Source organism: Gossypium hirsutum, chromosome A02 (genome assembly GCF_007990345.1).
Source record: "Gossypium hirsutum isolate 1008001.06 chromosome A02, Gossypium_hirsutum_v2.1, whole genome shotgun sequence".
Lineage (NCBI taxonomy): Eukaryota > Viridiplantae > Streptophyta > Magnoliopsida > Malvales > Malvaceae > Gossypium > Gossypium hirsutum.
This window is the reverse complement of record NC_053425.1, coordinates 6,576,520-6,592,062: the sequence shown is the minus strand read 5'-3', so window position 1 is coordinate 6,592,062 and position 15,543 is coordinate 6,576,520. Positions and strand designations below refer to the sequence as shown.

At 30.5% G+C, this 15,543-nt stretch overlaps 3 protein-coding genes across 3 annotated transcripts; 2 read left to right on the top strand and 1 right to left on the bottom strand.

Annotated features, from left to right (window-relative positions):
• Positions 1–1,592: 1,592 nt before the first annotated feature.
• LOC107949158 (lipase) lies at positions 1,593–5,474 on the top strand. Its single transcript, XM_016883886.2, has 11 exons — positions 1,593–1,946; positions 2,062–2,131; positions 2,337–2,416; positions 2,709–2,774; positions 2,871–2,918; positions 3,020–3,087; positions 3,274–3,346; positions 3,431–3,592; positions 3,807–4,001; positions 4,554–4,642; positions 5,050–5,474. The coding sequence occupies exons 2-11, from the start codon at positions 2,065–2,067 to the stop codon at positions 5,252–5,254; spliced, it is 1,053 nt and encodes a 350-aa protein (XP_016739375.1). The 5' UTR covers positions 1,593–1,946; positions 2,062–2,064; the 3' UTR covers positions 5,255–5,474.
• A 4,600-nt stretch (positions 5,475–10,074) lies between these two features.
• On the top strand, positions 10,075–12,749 carry LOC107949159 (E3 ubiquitin-protein ligase MIEL1). Its single transcript, XM_016883887.2, has 12 exons — positions 10,075–10,442; positions 10,519–10,606; positions 10,727–10,783; positions 10,880–10,912; positions 11,012–11,089; positions 11,168–11,211; positions 11,320–11,360; positions 11,620–11,702; positions 11,780–11,871; positions 11,979–12,048; positions 12,137–12,178; positions 12,271–12,749. Exons 1-12 carry the CDS (start codon positions 10,384–10,386, stop codon positions 12,394–12,396), a joined length of 813 nt encoding a protein of 270 aa, XP_016739376.1. The 5' UTR covers positions 10,075–10,383; the 3' UTR covers positions 12,397–12,749.
• A 231-nt stretch (positions 12,750–12,980) lies between these two features.
• On the bottom strand, positions 12,981–15,335 carry LOC107949403 (CASP-like protein 1E1). Its single transcript, XM_016884089.2, has 2 exons — positions 15,032–15,335; positions 12,981–13,455 (listed from the first exon to the last, which is right to left on the bottom strand). Exons 1-2 carry the CDS (start codon positions 15,205–15,207, stop codon positions 13,107–13,109), a joined length of 525 nt encoding a protein of 174 aa, XP_016739578.1. The 5' UTR covers positions 15,208–15,335; the 3' UTR covers positions 12,981–13,106.
• Positions 15,336–15,543: the final 208 nt, after the last annotated feature.

Here is a 15,543-nt window from a genome sequence, read left to right as displayed (position 1 = left end):
GGGTCAGGTCAACCAGCTCGGCTTGAAGGCCCGTCCGAAATGTAAAAGAGTTTGGGCAAAAATATAGGCCCAAAAAATAGGCTTGGACAAAAAAAATAAGACCATTTAAAAAACGGGCTGGGCCTCGGATAATGCATTTTTAGCCCGGGTCTGGCCCGAATTCACTAAATGACAAAAAAAAATTGTTCTTTTTTTTTAATGTTATTTTTTGTTGTTTTCTCCTTATTTTGTTACCATTTTACTATTATGTTGCTACGATTTTATTATTATTGTTTGGATATTGTATAAAACTTATTTTATTATTAATTTTGTTATTATTTTAGAGGCATTTGTTAATTTTGTTATTATTTTAGAGGCATTTACTTGTTAAGTTACATTTATCTTAGTGTTATTTAAGTCTACATATTTTTAAAATTTATTTTCAATTTGTTAGAAAATATTTATTTTGATGTTTTTAGTATTTTTGATGTATTATATATATTTAAAAACTATATAAAAATTAAAACGGGTCAGGTCGGGCCTGGATTTTAACATTTTTATCTGGGTCGGTCTTAGGCAAAATTTTAAGCCCATTTTTCGGGTTGGGCCCGGGCCTAGTAAATGGGCCTGAATTTTTAGTTGAGCCCGGTCTGAACCCGACCCAACCCATAAACATCTCTAATACAATCTAACCCAAGCATCGCACGAAATAAAAACTAATATATATATATATGTTTGTTTTATTTGCAACCATTGATGGGTTTTTTTAGGATGAATGTTACAAAGATACTAGTTGAAGTTCTTGACGAAACAAAATTTCTCGGTATTTATGAAATTAGTTTTTAAATATATATCGAGTAGTTTGCTTTGCATCATTATTATTTATTACAATCTTTTTGAGTGTTTTATATATTTTAATAAAATTTATGTAATTTTTTAGTTTTTAGAATTATGATCAAATTAGTATAATGTAAATATTAAATGTTAATTTGTTATTTTTTTAAAGTTGAGATTAAATTAGTAAAATAGATAAATATTGAGAGCTAATTTTGTTATTATACTAAGTCAAGTTTGCATTTTATTCGGTGATCAAACTCATTTTAACAATAGAGTGACTAAAATCGACAACTCATCTAATATTAGTAATTAAAATAATTTATCTTTAAAATAGGTGAACTAAAGCTTAAAAAAAATGAATTAAATAAGAACCTGGATAAACTCAAGTGATAAAATAGATAGTTTACCCAAAACTTAATGAGTAACATTGTCCTACTTCTCATATTGAAAATCCAATCAGCCAATGGTTCTTTGGGTATGTTGTGAATTTGAAATCCTAAATTTTTAAATATCTAAATTCAAGTCTCATCATATTTAATTATTATATATAAATTTTCTCTTTATTTATATTTAGGTTCAAATCCATCATGTACAAGTCTTATTTAAATATGTTTTGAATTTCAAATACACATATTTTACATTGATTTATTCTAATTATAATTACTTAAATAAATATTTTTTATAATTATACTAATATATAAAATAAAAACAGCCCAACCGACAGAGAAGCAGATAGATAAGAAAAGAGAAACACTGTAGACCCACCCAATCCTATCTGCAAATAAATCTCCAAGCCGAGAGAAATTAATTTCTCAATGGTGGTTGATGCACGTAACTAATTTTCTAAATTACCATCCTACCCATCTATATCTACCCCCCAGTGTTTCATAACAGGCAGTCAACAACAAAAGTTCAACAAGGGTAATTTAGGTAATTGAAAAAAAGAAAATACGAAAAGAATATCCGTTTTGGTTTTTCCCTTTTCTTCCAGTGTTTTCTTCTTCTTAATCATTGAAAGACATTGACCCCCTCCAAAACGACGCCGCTCTAGCCAATCGGAGGCCGCATACTCGCCGTCAATAAGCTTTGATACTTTCTTGATTGGAGCTCCGATATCCGCTTTTCACAAGGTCCGTTTCTGATTACATCGCTTTGCTTTGTTTGGTTTGGTTTTGCTTTGATTTTTTTTTCCTTTTCTTTTTCGTTGTTCGTTACGATATCTAATGGATTTTTGTTTGATTTCAGATAATGGAGCAAAAAGCTTGGCTAATTTTGGTGATTTTTACATGTTTAATTGCATCTTCTTGTGGGAGAGGTGCTTTTTGAATTCAATTATTTTAATTTCTGAAAATTTCTTTTTTAAAGTTAGGTCTTTTGGTTATAATTATCATGAATGATTCCTAATTTATGCAAATAAATGTAGTAATCAGCTGAAAAACTTCTATTTTTATTTGATTTTCGTAGCTTTTGAGATTTTTTAAAGTCTAGTTCATTAAGGGATCTGCTTCCATTTACTGCAGAATTGAAGGTCGACCACAAGCATAAACTCCCCGTCTACAATCATACTCTTGCCACCATTTTAGTAGAATACGCTTCCGCGGTAAAGTTTGTTCTTATGAATTTGAGCTTTTACGGATTAAGTAGCTTTCGAGGAATTCTAGTTTTGTGCTGCAGTTGGTTAAATAATGAGCTGATTTATTCATTTATATGTATCCATATTCGATAGTTGGATGAAATTTGAAGCAAGTGACATGAGGATTCTTAGAATAGATTAGTCAATGGGTTCAATTTTGTTGTCTAGATGTTTTATAACCGCTGCTGTTTGCTTCTTTATATTGCTTTGTATTTCATTATTGTTGTTATGATAGCTTGGGAAAATTTTGTTCTTGTAGGTGTACATTTCGGATTTGACGGAACTTTTTACTTGGACTTGTGAAAGATGTAATGGTTTGACCAAGGTACTTGATTTTCTAGTGGTTTCTTCTTTGATCTTCAATGTTTAACTAGGTTTCTAGTCGAATGTATTGTACTAATGCTCCCTTCTATTGAAACAGGGATTTGAAGTTATTGAGCTTGTTGTTGATATTGAGAACTGTTTACAGGTGCATCTCTTTGTGTGCTTCGATATTTATTGAAATCACAACCCATGTAGGTGTTAAAATTAATGGTTATAATTGACATGAAATTGACTATAAATTGATAGGCATTTGTCGGAGTGGCGAAGAATCTTAATGCCGTTGTTATTGCCTTTAGAGGAACGCAGGAACACAGGTTCTAACGTCATTTGCTTCTCTAGTTTCTGTTCAATTAATGTTTTCAAAAGAAGGTTATTCATGGCATCAAAACATAAATGATAAACAAGATTTGAAGTATGGAGAAACTGATAGTCTTTGTTCTTTCTAAAAATGAATATGTTTTACTGTTTTCTGTTTGATTGATTTGTCTGTCTGTTTGCAGCATACAGAATTGGGTTGAAGACTTATTCTGGAAACAGCTTGATTTAAATTACCCTGGCATGCCTGATGCTATGGTATGCATAACAAACTCCTCCCAAATTTTGTATTTTTGCTGGAGTGATTGTAATTAATCTTATTGTCTTTTTTGGCTATTTCAGGTGCACCATGGATTTTATACTGCTTACCACAACACAACCATACGCCACGGAGTTCTGCATGCAGTTAAAGAAGCAAAAGAGTTCTATGGGGACCTTGATATCATGGTGACAGGTCATTCAATGGGAGGGGCTATGGCTTCCTTTTGTGCGCTTGATCTAGTGGTAATCTTGAATCTTTCTTGCTTAAGTTGGAAATATGTTGTTATTCTTTTTTCATTGTGCTATAAATGTGAAACCTTCTATATTGCAACACTAGTTTGAATTATGTAGCATGGTTTTTCCAAATCTTTTCAGTTAATTTTCCATTCTTAAATTTTGGGAGCTTTGCTGGTTGCTTTGTCAGAGTTGTAATGCGAACATGAATCTTTATTTCCAGGTTAATCATGAAGCTAAGAGTGTTCAAGTTATAACATTTGGACAGCCTCGGATTGGGAATGCTGCGTTTGCTTCTTTCTACGCCAAACTCGTGCCAAATACAATTAGAGTGACAAATGACCATGATATCGTCCCTCATCTGCCACCATACTATTATTATTTCCCTCAAAAGACATACCATCACTTTCCTAGAGAGGTAAGTATCTGTGAGTGTTGAAATTAATTCTCTATGATTTCTGGTATTACTTGGCAATGTAAATGTAAATGTAAATGTAGGCCTGAGAGTTTTACTAATTGGATTATATCAATTATTGGTACTTGATTATTGAAAATTTGAATGTTATGTAACTTCCAGTATAAAAACTTTTGCTGCCATGAGGGAAGCCTGGATTGTTACTAATATCCATCTGTTGTCTTGATTCTTGAGTAACACTGACAGTTAATGTCAGTATAAAGATGTGTCGCATGTTTTTAATGACTCTCGAAAGAGACTTTCTCATGGTACTAATGGTTATTGCGTTCCATGCATATAAATATGATCAAGTTATTTTCTTTTTGAGTGTCTATACAATTTAACATCCATAAATGTAAGGATGCACTTGTGCCCTGTTGTTTGACATTTTAAGCCTAAAGTTTCTATATTGGAGATGTGATGGATAGAGGACTCATATTTGATGCATGTAAGGCTGCAGCGTGATTAAACTTAGAACATCATGGATAAGTTTGTTAAATTATATTCTATTTGTAGGTGTGGCTGTATTCCCTTGGACTGGGAAGTCTGGTTTATAGAGTTGAGAAGGTCTGTGATGGTTCCGGTGAAGATCCAACCTGTAGTAGGTAAGCCTATTTTGGTATGTTGATTTTGATTGTGATGGAAATTTATCAGTACAATGAACTTCATTTATTACTTAAGCCTATATTGCTCTGACCCTTCAATTTTCTTGAGTCATCTGTGTTTAGCACATTTCTAACATGGGTATCGGGATATGTTCCTCCAAGTGCATGAACAACTTAAAAAATATTTGAACATACCCGTGTTAGACATGTACCCGTTTCCAATAATCACACTCAAGTAGCATAAGCTTAAGCAACTTTGTCTCCTTCATTTCTTAATTTCTAAGAGACTCATCGTTTCCTCTCACCTTCTCGATAAGAAAAGGAAAATAATGGCATGGATAGATTTACGTTGTGTTATTACTGTGGGAATCTGTTAGGAACTCTTCTATTTTCACTTTCTACTGCAGGTCGGTGACAGGTAACAGCATCATGGACCATTTGAACTATTATGGTGTCGATTTAATGTGCCAAGAATGGAGATCATGCAGAATCGTGATGGATCCTCGTGTTGCGAAGTATGGCAAAACGGATCACAAAGGAAATTTCATTTTGTCCAGAGCACCAGCCACGCGTGTTCGGTCGAATGAAGGGGAAGTTAAAGCTAGTGCATAATTGATCAATTTATGGTTTCACCCTGCCACGGTTTATGGATTTCTGACTGCTTCAGGTAACTACGTTTTCGTTCTGCCATTGAAGCAAATGTAAAATGTCATTGAAAAAGAACATTACTAATGTAGGTTTTCGTTAGGAATGAATTCATGTAAATATCCTCCGAAATGTGTACATTTCTTATTATATTTATGGATATTAGGCTAATGGCCAGTTCCTAATATCCTCCCATTTGTTGAATCTTATAATTCATGAGAAACTAATTGAATCTTGGTGTAGGCGGTTGAAGCGATTAAATTACTGATTTTCAGTTCAATCATGACAAAATAAAAAAATAAAAAAAATTAATAAATACAAACAAGTAAATTGAAACAGAAACAATCATTTTATAAATTCTAGTAAGATATATAAACTAGTTTAAATTCGATTTTAACGATTTTCTAATTGATTTTTAACCGGTTTTAATGGTTTTTTTTTATCAGTTCATTTCTTTTTCTATTAAATGGTTGGTTAACGGATCCATCTTACTGAATAAATCAAGAAAAAAAATCATTTGTTGCCCATATCGATAGTTTAATTTGCAGCAGCTTATGGTGAAAGAATAAAAGTGTCAGTGGGTGGTCCAACCCGCCCTGGACTTAGATGAAAACAAATACTAAAGAATTTTTGTGGTTATAATGATATGTTTTGGATCCCACGCAAAAATGGATTCAAAGTGGATCGTATCTATGCGTATATCTTAATTCTCAAAGATACAATTCACTTGCCACTGACGAAACACTGCACACAATTCTAGAATTTCTCTTTTTCTTTTCCTTTTATTCTTTGGAATTATGTACAAGAAAAGAACTCTTTGCATCGACACCTTCAGATCTGATTACTACATATATACACAGAGAGACACACACACACGTTAAAGGCTAACATATTTAAAATTATTAATTAAAATTTTATTTTGAATGAAAAGTCACATATAAATTAAAATCTAAGGGTTAAATAAAAGTATATAAGTTTTGTTGAGTGTTTCTTTATTTTTCTTAGGTAATAATTTTTGCATATTTATATTATATGGATACTGTTTATTAAAATGACATATTAGATAGTTTCACGCATATAGATACATATTTTACTCTAAACTCAGATCGTGTTTATAAGGTCTTATGCACGTGTAACCTTGTAGGAGAGCGAACTCATCCCATGAGCTCATTAGGATCCGGTCTCAAATTCATTCGAATTTTCGGCCGATGATGATAATTATTCTAACAAGTTTATTTGAATGAAGTGTTAAAAAATACATCAGTGTAAAACTTAAGTGATTTTACATTCTTTAAATTTTTTATATAATTAATATTTTAACAATCCAACAGAATAATTAGAAATTTTCAATTTATTCTAAACTTGACCTGCATTATCTAAGTGAATGGGCATAAAATATTAATAATATAAAAAGTCTTAAGTTTTAACCGGTATAAGTGAATCCCTCCTCATAATCTGATATATTGAATAATTTTATAATATAAATTCAATATTTATAAAATTTAATATTTAATATTTGATTTTTCAATTAATTAAACCATACATCTTCGCTTATAAAAAAAAATCTTACTAATATACTAAACAATTTTACCGTATACATTAATTTTTCAATTTATTAAACCACACATCTTTCATCTTAAGAAAATTAAAAATAGAAACTTAAATTAGAGTATGATAAATCATACTTAAACCGTACAAGAAAGAAACAATTAATTTTGTACTGATGAACAAATAATACAAAATTAGGTGATGTGAACTATATTAAGTAACCATCAAATTTTGACAAATTCTCTGAACGTACATATTCTTTTCAACAACCCAAAGTATCAAATAATAACAATTATGCTCACAATAGCTACATTCTAAAATATTGTTCAAATCAGTCATTATCGTAACTATCAATCAAATTAAAAAAAAAGTAAATTTAATTGGATTATAAATGAAATTTTTTTGTTAATTTTTTTTATATTTTTTATAGATTTAAAATTTGGTTCCAATAACTAATTCTTGCATTCTTTAAGTTCATTAAAGAGTAGATGTTGACTACGAATTTTAAAGTTACTCTATACACAAGGTGATGATCAACCCCTCGACCACTGGTTAAGGTAGATATATGCTTTTATTTATATAATGCCTAGAACTACCTATAGTCTCTCCTCAACCCTTAAATATAAAAATAATGTGTTTCAACATATTCGAACTCACGACCTCCTCTACTGATAACAATTGATTAACATAGCTGTAAAATGAAAATTTTTATTCCAAAATATCATATCAATTAATCTCAATATAAAATTTTTACAATTTAACAATTAAACTTGAATTTTTAAATTCAAAAATTAAAAAATAAAAAAAGAATAATTTAATTTCGAAATATAAAAAAAATACTTTAAAACTTTTTACTATTCCATTTAAAGTTTAGGGTTGAGATGATGTGATGTGTACCGCATGCACATGTTTGTTAAAATGCCTGAAAAAGGAAAATTAACAGTCTGAAAATGATTCGCTCACATTGCGGCGCCCCTCTTTTTCATTCATTCATTTCCCTCAAAGTCATCACACCAAATTGGATATATTAATTAATAACACTACCTTTACTTTATAAAAGGTTAAATTTAAAATTTAGTCCTCATCTTTTAATTTTGAGATATTGAATCCTTATTTTTTTTAATTTAAAATTTTAGTCCTTCTGTCAATTTTTTCACTAGAAAAGGTAAAATAATTTTTTAGCCCTCAAACATTTATAATTTTTTTGACAATTTGATCCTTACTCTTTAAAAGTGCATAAACAATTAAAAATGTTTTAAAATTAAAAGTGTTTTTTTTCATATTTTTAATAAAAATATAAAAATCGTGAAAAGTTTAAAATTAAAAAAATTTAAAATTTTATTTTAAATAATTTTAAAAATATGAAAAATATAAAAATTTCCAAAAATTTAAAAAATGTGTTATTTACCCATGGTACTTTGGGTATCCATATTAAATCAAATTTGGATAAATTGTTTTATTTTAAATCAAAATAATTTTATATAAAAAATATTTTTATGCAAATTTAATTATAATGTATATAAATATTATTATAATTTTTTAAAAATAAAAATAAAAATGAATTGATTTAAATTAAAATAATCAAAATTTTCAATTAAGAAAATCAGCAACACCCACAACCATTCACCAACCCAATACCCACCGTGGTTCACACTTCACAGCATATTTATATAAAAATTAAAGCCGAGGAATGGAACTAAACGTTGGCGTTTTGGTAGAATTTACAGTGCAGTAGCTTTTAACAATTGTTCCTTTGTCTTGAATTTTTTCAGAGGTCCTTCCTGAGAAAACCAAAATAGAAAGAGACAGAGATCAATTGGTGATTCGGCTCGCTGGGTTAAAAAAAATTGAAAATCTATCAACTCTACATTTTTGTAATTTTTTTATATTTTTATTGAAAATATGAAAAAGACTTTTAATTTTTAAAATATTTTTTTGTATTTGTTTATGTATAAATATTGAAGGGTAGAATAATTATTTTAACTTTTTTATAATAACCAGATCATCACTTCTAACACCGAAATTGACAGAGTAATCAAGATTTTAAATAAAAAAAAAATAGGGATTCAATGTTTCAAATTTGAAATATAAGGACTAAATTTTAAATCTCAAAAAAGTACTGGGATCTTTGGCTTATTTAAACCTTTATAAGACCTCAAACTCTATTATTATTGAGTCCTGATCCAAAAACGATAATAGTTAAATTATTATGCCATATTTTGCTAATGATCTCATATTATGTGTAAGTAGTGAATTATGTCCAAATTATCTAATTTGATTATTTTTAGTCTGTGTAGTTTTTGAAATTTGAAATTTTAGCTCTAGCTCAAAAAATAACTATCAACTCTATTAATTAGAATAACGTAGGTGCTAAGTGAAAATAATAAGCAAATGTGACATTATATATGTGATAATATGTTTGTTATATAACATTTTAGGAACAACATAAATTAACAACTTTTGTTTAAATCAAGACTATAATTATATAATTTAAAAATTACGAAGACAATACATGTCCAAGTAACTATAATTAGAATGAAATTAATACAGAGCACAATCGAATTGAAATCTAGAATATATTCGAACAATGCCAACTATGGTAGATTCCAACCCAAAGTAGATTCAAGAGAGAATCTCTCTATAGTATTTACACATGATAAAACTCGAAACTTGAGTCCTCAATGACCCAATACCTCAACCTTGCCAACATAGCCAATGTAGCATCACTAGCAAATACATAAGATGTTATAATATTAGTGCCATACCCCTATACCTGTACATGAACACTCCACACCACCACGAAAAGGGCATTATCATGTTAAGGATAATCATTTAGTGTTTTCAACTTCTCAAACTTATTGACCTTAAAGATAGTCACATCCGAACCATACCTTAAATTGATTCTAAATTAAACTATATCAATAAGGCAATCATGGAGCTCTCTAAATCCTTTTTCACTATAAATGTATTTTATCCCAATACTCTTCTAACTTAAATAAATCTTATTTTTACGACTCTCTATACCACTTATAGTGAAAATTGACATTTTTTTTGTACCACCTAGAACGTCAATAATTATTGTCAACCCTAACAATTTGTATTAGTCCTCCTTAAAATGAAAAATTTCTATTTAAACCTCTTTATAATTTATAAAATTTTAATATTGTAAAATTATATAATTTAATTTCGAAACTCAAAATTTTTTTTATATGTAAACGATTATAACAATTATAAATAGTGAAATTATAAATCAATAAACCGTCCATCATCTGCCTTATCCTATCTCCTCCCATTAAATTATTGTCTTTTCCATATGGCGATGAATTAAATAATATAAGTACATAAATGAGTGGCCTTTTCTTGAAGGTGGGGTGGCCTCCATTTCTCTTCGTTTCGGTTCTTCCTCTTTTGAGGATTACGACAAACCACCCAAACTAACCCCACCTTTCGTAATCGGGAAACTCCTCCCTCTTTCTGGATTTATCTGGAAAATAGAAAACCCAAATAGTAAATCCAAATCTTTCTTTGTTTTCCTACCCCCAATACTCATGGAGATGGAAGCCTCTTCAGCCAGTCAACGCCTCCATTTTGGGAAGATGGGATATGGGTATCTCTTCTTTCTTTCTTTTAAAGATTCATTTCCACATATAATTTATTTGTTTGTTTTTCTGGATTTTTTTTAGATGCCAACATTATAGGAGGAGATGCAAGATTCGAGCTCCATGTTGCAACGAGGTTTTCTCGTGTCGGCATTGCCATAACGAAGCTGTGGTACTTTCTTTTTCATTTACATTCCCCTGTTTTCCCCCCTCTGTTTTAAGTTGAAAAGTTCGTAATTTTTTGATTGTTTATGCAACTTGCTGATTTGGGTACTTATTGTATTGGCTTCAGAACCTGTTAAGTAACCCTTTTGACAGGCACGAGCTTGTTCGAAAAGATGTTAAACAAGTACGACATTGAAAAACCAAGCTTTTTCACTTTAGTTTCATTTTCTCTTCTCTTTTTTTGGTGTTTATAATGTAAATAATCTCCATTTTTTTAAAGGTTATTTGCTCGGTTTGTGACACAGAGCAGCCGGTATGTTTGTTTCAGATTTGTAACTTTTTAGATACAGACATACCCATTTTTGTTCTTGTTTTATGTTCTCAAATTTGATGTTGGTTTATGTTGCTCTAGGTTGCTCAACTTTGTTCAAATTGCGGAGTCAATATGGGAGAATACTTCTGTAAAATTTGCAACTTCTTTGATGATGATGTAAGCTGACACATATATAATTTGAAGTAGTTGATAATTTTAGTTAATTACTATTGATCTTTGTTATATGTAACGCAGACTGAGAAAGGGCAGTTTCATTGTGATGATTGTGGGATCTGCAGGTTAGTTTTCTCTGTCTTTCAATTTACGAATATGCATATGGCTATTATTTTGTTATTTAACTAATCAAATGCAAGTGAATGTACCTAATTGAATGGTTTTGGAAATAGAGTTGGTGGCCGAGAGAATTTTTTTCACTGCAAGAAGTGTGGTATGTACTTAAACATCTCATCTTTTCTTTCTTAATTATTTTGATGGTCTTATTCTTAGTTTAGATTCAATCCCCATTTCTTATTTTATGGTGGCTTTGGTTAGATTTTTCATTTTTCGTGAAATATCTTGTTCCAAAACATATCTAGACATGGTTAGGGGATACACCTGAAATCCAATTAACGTAGTTGCGAACTGCTAGTGTTTGGCATGGTTTCGGCTCTATGTTGTATCTATTCATATAATCTGCATCTGCATAGGGTCTTGTTACTCTGTTGCCTTGCGAGGTAATCATACTTGTGTGGAGAATTCGATGCAGCATCACTGCCCCATATGTTACGAGGTTGGTCTTTCGATTTTTCTCTGTTTTTATCTCGAACTATTCTCCTTCGCTAATTATAGGTTGTTCTGTTTCTCTAGTACCTCTTCGATTCGTTGAAAGATACGACTGTGATGAAATGCGGTCACACGATGCACTATGAATGTTACCATGAGATGCTAAAGCGTGACAAGTAAGCAACAGTTTGTTCTTGTTTGTTTAAAGCTCGATCCCAATCCTGAATTAGTTTGCTCACAATCTGAGTTCCATTCATAATATAAATTCATGGTTTTTGCTCAGATATTGCTGTCCCATATGCTCAAAGTCGGTGATCGATATGTCCCGAGTCTGGAAGAGGATGGACGAAGAGGTACGTTTCTTCAAGTTTAAGGTCATTGAACTGTAAATGTTTTCGTCTCGAATCTGATTCATGAAAGAATTATCTTGCTTTTTGACAGATTGAAGCGACCCTAATGCCGGAGGATTACCGATATAAGAAGGTCCATAATTTCAGTTCATGTTCATGTCTAATAATCTGCTGTTTTTATTTTTGATCCTTGTCATTCGAGTTGATTATGCCATTGAAATGCAGGTTTGGATTCTATGCAATGACTGCGACGACACTACCGAGGTTTACTTCCACATAATCGGACAGAAATGCAGTCACTGTAGATCTTACAACACCCGGACGATCGCCCCTCCAGAACTCCCTCAGTGATGAGATCATGATCGAAGAACCGAAGCCGGTGAGCTCCGGACTTCTAAAGGTCTGCTCGTTAACTGTAAAAACGGAGATGAATTCTTCGAATTTGCATATCATGTCTCGATCATCTCGATCCATCATCGTCATTGGATTTGATTATATGATTCAGTGTATTATTATTCAAATGATTGTGCCATTTTTATGTCTTCTCTCATAAACATTTCTCAGGTTATGGGTTCTCCATTTCAGAGTTAAAAAATGAAACTGTGAATGGTTCTATGGTTGATGTAAACGCTATATGATAATTTGTAATAATAACAAACATTAGAGAATTTGATGGTAATATATCCATTTTTTCTCTTGTAAAATTGCAGCTTGTGACTTTCTATTTTTATTAGGGTTAATTGCACTAGAAGTCTCTAAATTATGGTCCAGATTTTAAGTTTGGTTCGAGTTTTCAAAATATCAATATCGTATTAAGCAGATTTTTTGGTCAGTTTAATCATTTTGGATATGATGTGTTAAAGAAAGGAGAAATTCATTTTAACATCCAATTATTTATAATAAAAAATGAGAAATAAAAATCCACCCAAAGTAGATAAAAGAAAATCCAAATAGTAATAATTAATAAAATAACAAATCATACAAGCTTTTTCTTAATTTTTGTTTCCCACAAAGAATTTATTTTCTCTACCAAATAAAAACATCAAATGATAATATTATTTCTAAGTTCTAGTTGCAAATCTCTTCTGCAAAGATAGAACAGCTAAAGCAACCAAAGCAATAAACGCAAAAGAAGCGACCAATGACAGAACAATGGAAATGGCAACTCTGTCACAGAAACTGTCGAAAACATTACAAACTTTGTTCCATTGAAGATGAGAGTTCCCTTTGTAACCAATGATACCAACAGCTAAGGCAGCCCCATTGGCTGAAAACAGCAACCCAACAATCGTTGCATCAAAGATAGTGATAACTTGGGCAAACCCTGCTTCCCCATTTCTGGTTGCCAACACAATCAGGGTCGAAAGCGCTGCATATGAACTTGCTGTTATGTTTGCCACCAGGGAATACCTGCCAAAACATATTCCAACCAAATAAGTTAGGCTCTAAACTTGCCAATTATCCTCATGTTGGTGCTTGAACTTTTTATTTGTCCAAATTAATCCTTCAAAACCATTAAGTTCAGACCTCAATATGGAAACATTTGTTAAGCTCAAGGACTAATATGGATAAAAAAAAGTTCAAGTACCAATGTGGGTATAATTGCTTAGTTTACCTCAATGAAAGAAAAGTTACCAAATTCAAGCCTATTTTTTACTACAAATATATATTTTTATTTTAAATTTAATTATAAATATAAAATTAATAGAAAGTTTAATGTTTTAATATCTTTTTGAAAAGTAACATGGGTACTGACCCAACCTAGGCTTGGGTTAGGAAAATAATAAGATCAAGACAGTTGTCCAATCTGGCTCATTGATAGCGACGTAGGTATGGGCTTACTACAAATTCTACTTTTTAATATTTGTTTTCTCTATAATATTAAAATATATCAGACGTCATTGTATTCTTTCACAAATTCAAAATTTAGTGCTTATACTTTTATTTCTAAAAATTTATCTTTTTTACTTTTTAGATATTAAAATTTAGGTTCAGTTGATAACATTGTTAAATTTATTGATATGGCATTTTGAAAAAAAAAAACTCGTTTGATAGCATTGTAACTAAAAAAATGATTTTGTAATAAACCTAAATTTAAACAAATAGTTTTAACAATATTAACAGTTAGACTTGGCTTTTGAAATCTAAAAAAAAAAGAGACTAAATTCTTAGAAATAAAAGATAGGGACTAAATTCTAAATTTACAAATAGTATAGAGACTTATACCTAATTTTACCTTATTAAAATTATGTATGCATAATGATAAACTTAGCCTATAATGTTTATCCAATTTGTTACCTTGACACTATTTTTTAGATGAATTTGGCCCCTAATCTTTAAAGTTTAGTCAAATTGTTTTTTGTTGAAAAAAATACCGGCTCAATTCAGCACTAATGTGATAACTCGCGCGACATTCCACTTATACTTCATAAAACTATTTTAAAATTCAAAAAATTTTAAAAATATTATAATTTTTTTAAAAAATTATCCACATCAGTAATTAAGTACACAAACTACAATATGGGTTGCCATCTCAAAGTTGGCTTTTTTGTCCAACAAAAAATAATTTAACTAAAATTTGAAAGTTGAAGACCAAAATAATCCAGAAACAGAGAACCAAAATGACCAAATCGATAAACATTAGTCTTAAAACTATGATTATGAAAGAAAACAAAAAAAGCAGCCAAAGTATCAACCAAACGTGTAATAATTTTGTTTCGAAATATGATTGCATAAATTGGTGATAAACATGTCTATGAAGACAACAAATTCATTTACGTACATATAGATTAATTCTTATAAGAGACAAGGATTTGAGAGTTAAGTAATATATATAGCAAGAGATGACTAGAAACTTGTAAGTATATATGTGACTTTGGAGCATGGTGGAAAGGATTTCAACCCTACTAGATTGCCCTTTTTCTTTGCATGGAAACAAATATGATAATAACAAGGATAATAGTAGTAAAGAACTAACTGAACTTACACAAGGGCAGACAGGTAATGCCACTTAACACGGGCAGCAACCTCAACAGGAGGGAAAGCTGGGTTGAGCTGAACAGGGAAGAACTTGGTCTGCTTGTTTACCCCGATAATTATGGCGGCCGCAAGTGTTAGCAGCAGCGCCATAAACCTCAAAATCAACTCACAAATACTCGACATGGCACACCCCCACTTTTTGATCCTCTATTTCCTTCCACTCTACTCCTCACCTTCTTATATATTGTCTTTGGCTTCCCGTAAATCACATTTATGTACACATATGAGGATGGAGTTACTTACCCTACTATAATATTTGTTTAGCTCTTTATTATTTCTATTATTACTATTAATGATTTAATAATTTAATTGTTGAATTTATTAATAAATATATTAATACATATAAAGTTTTGAAAGAAATACTAAATTTATCAATATATACTTAATAAGTGAAAGGTTTTTTAATATTAACTAAATGACTAAATATTATTAATTAATATCTTAACTAATATCATGAAT

Excerpts from the sequence above, each read along its gene's own strand:
- LOC107949158 (XM_016883886.2), top strand. The coding sequence starts at position 2,065 with ATGGAGCAAAAAGCTTGGCTAATTTTGGTGATTTTTACATGTTTAATT. Across the intron at positions 3,088-3,273 it reads AGAGGAACGCAGGAACACAG|CATACAGAATTGGGTTGAAG; the intron begins GTTCTAACGTCA and ends GTCTGTTTGCAG. Across the intron at positions 4,643-5,049 it reads GAAGATCCAACCTGTAGTAG|GTCGGTGACAGGTAACAGCA; the intron begins GTAAGCCTATTT and ends TTTCTACTGCAG.
- LOC107949159 (XM_016883887.2), top strand. The coding sequence starts at position 10,384 with ATGGAGATGGAAGCCTCTTCAGCCAGTCAACGCCTCCATTTTGGGAAG. Across the intron at positions 11,090-11,167 it reads GCAACTTCTTTGATGATGAT|ACTGAGAAAGGGCAGTTTCA; the intron begins GTAAGCTGACAC and ends TATGTAACGCAG. Across the intron at positions 11,212-11,319 it reads GATGATTGTGGGATCTGCAG|AGTTGGTGGCCGAGAGAATT; the intron begins GTTAGTTTTCTC and ends TTTTGGAAATAG.
- LOC107949403 (XM_016884089.2), bottom strand. The coding sequence starts at position 15,207 with ATGTCGAGTATTTGTGAGTTGATTTTGAGGTTTATGGCGCTGCTGCTA. Across the intron at positions 13,456-15,031 it reads CATTACCTGTCTGCCCTTGT|GTATTCCCTGGTGGCAAACA; the intron begins GTAAGTTCAGTT and ends ATGTTTTGGCAG.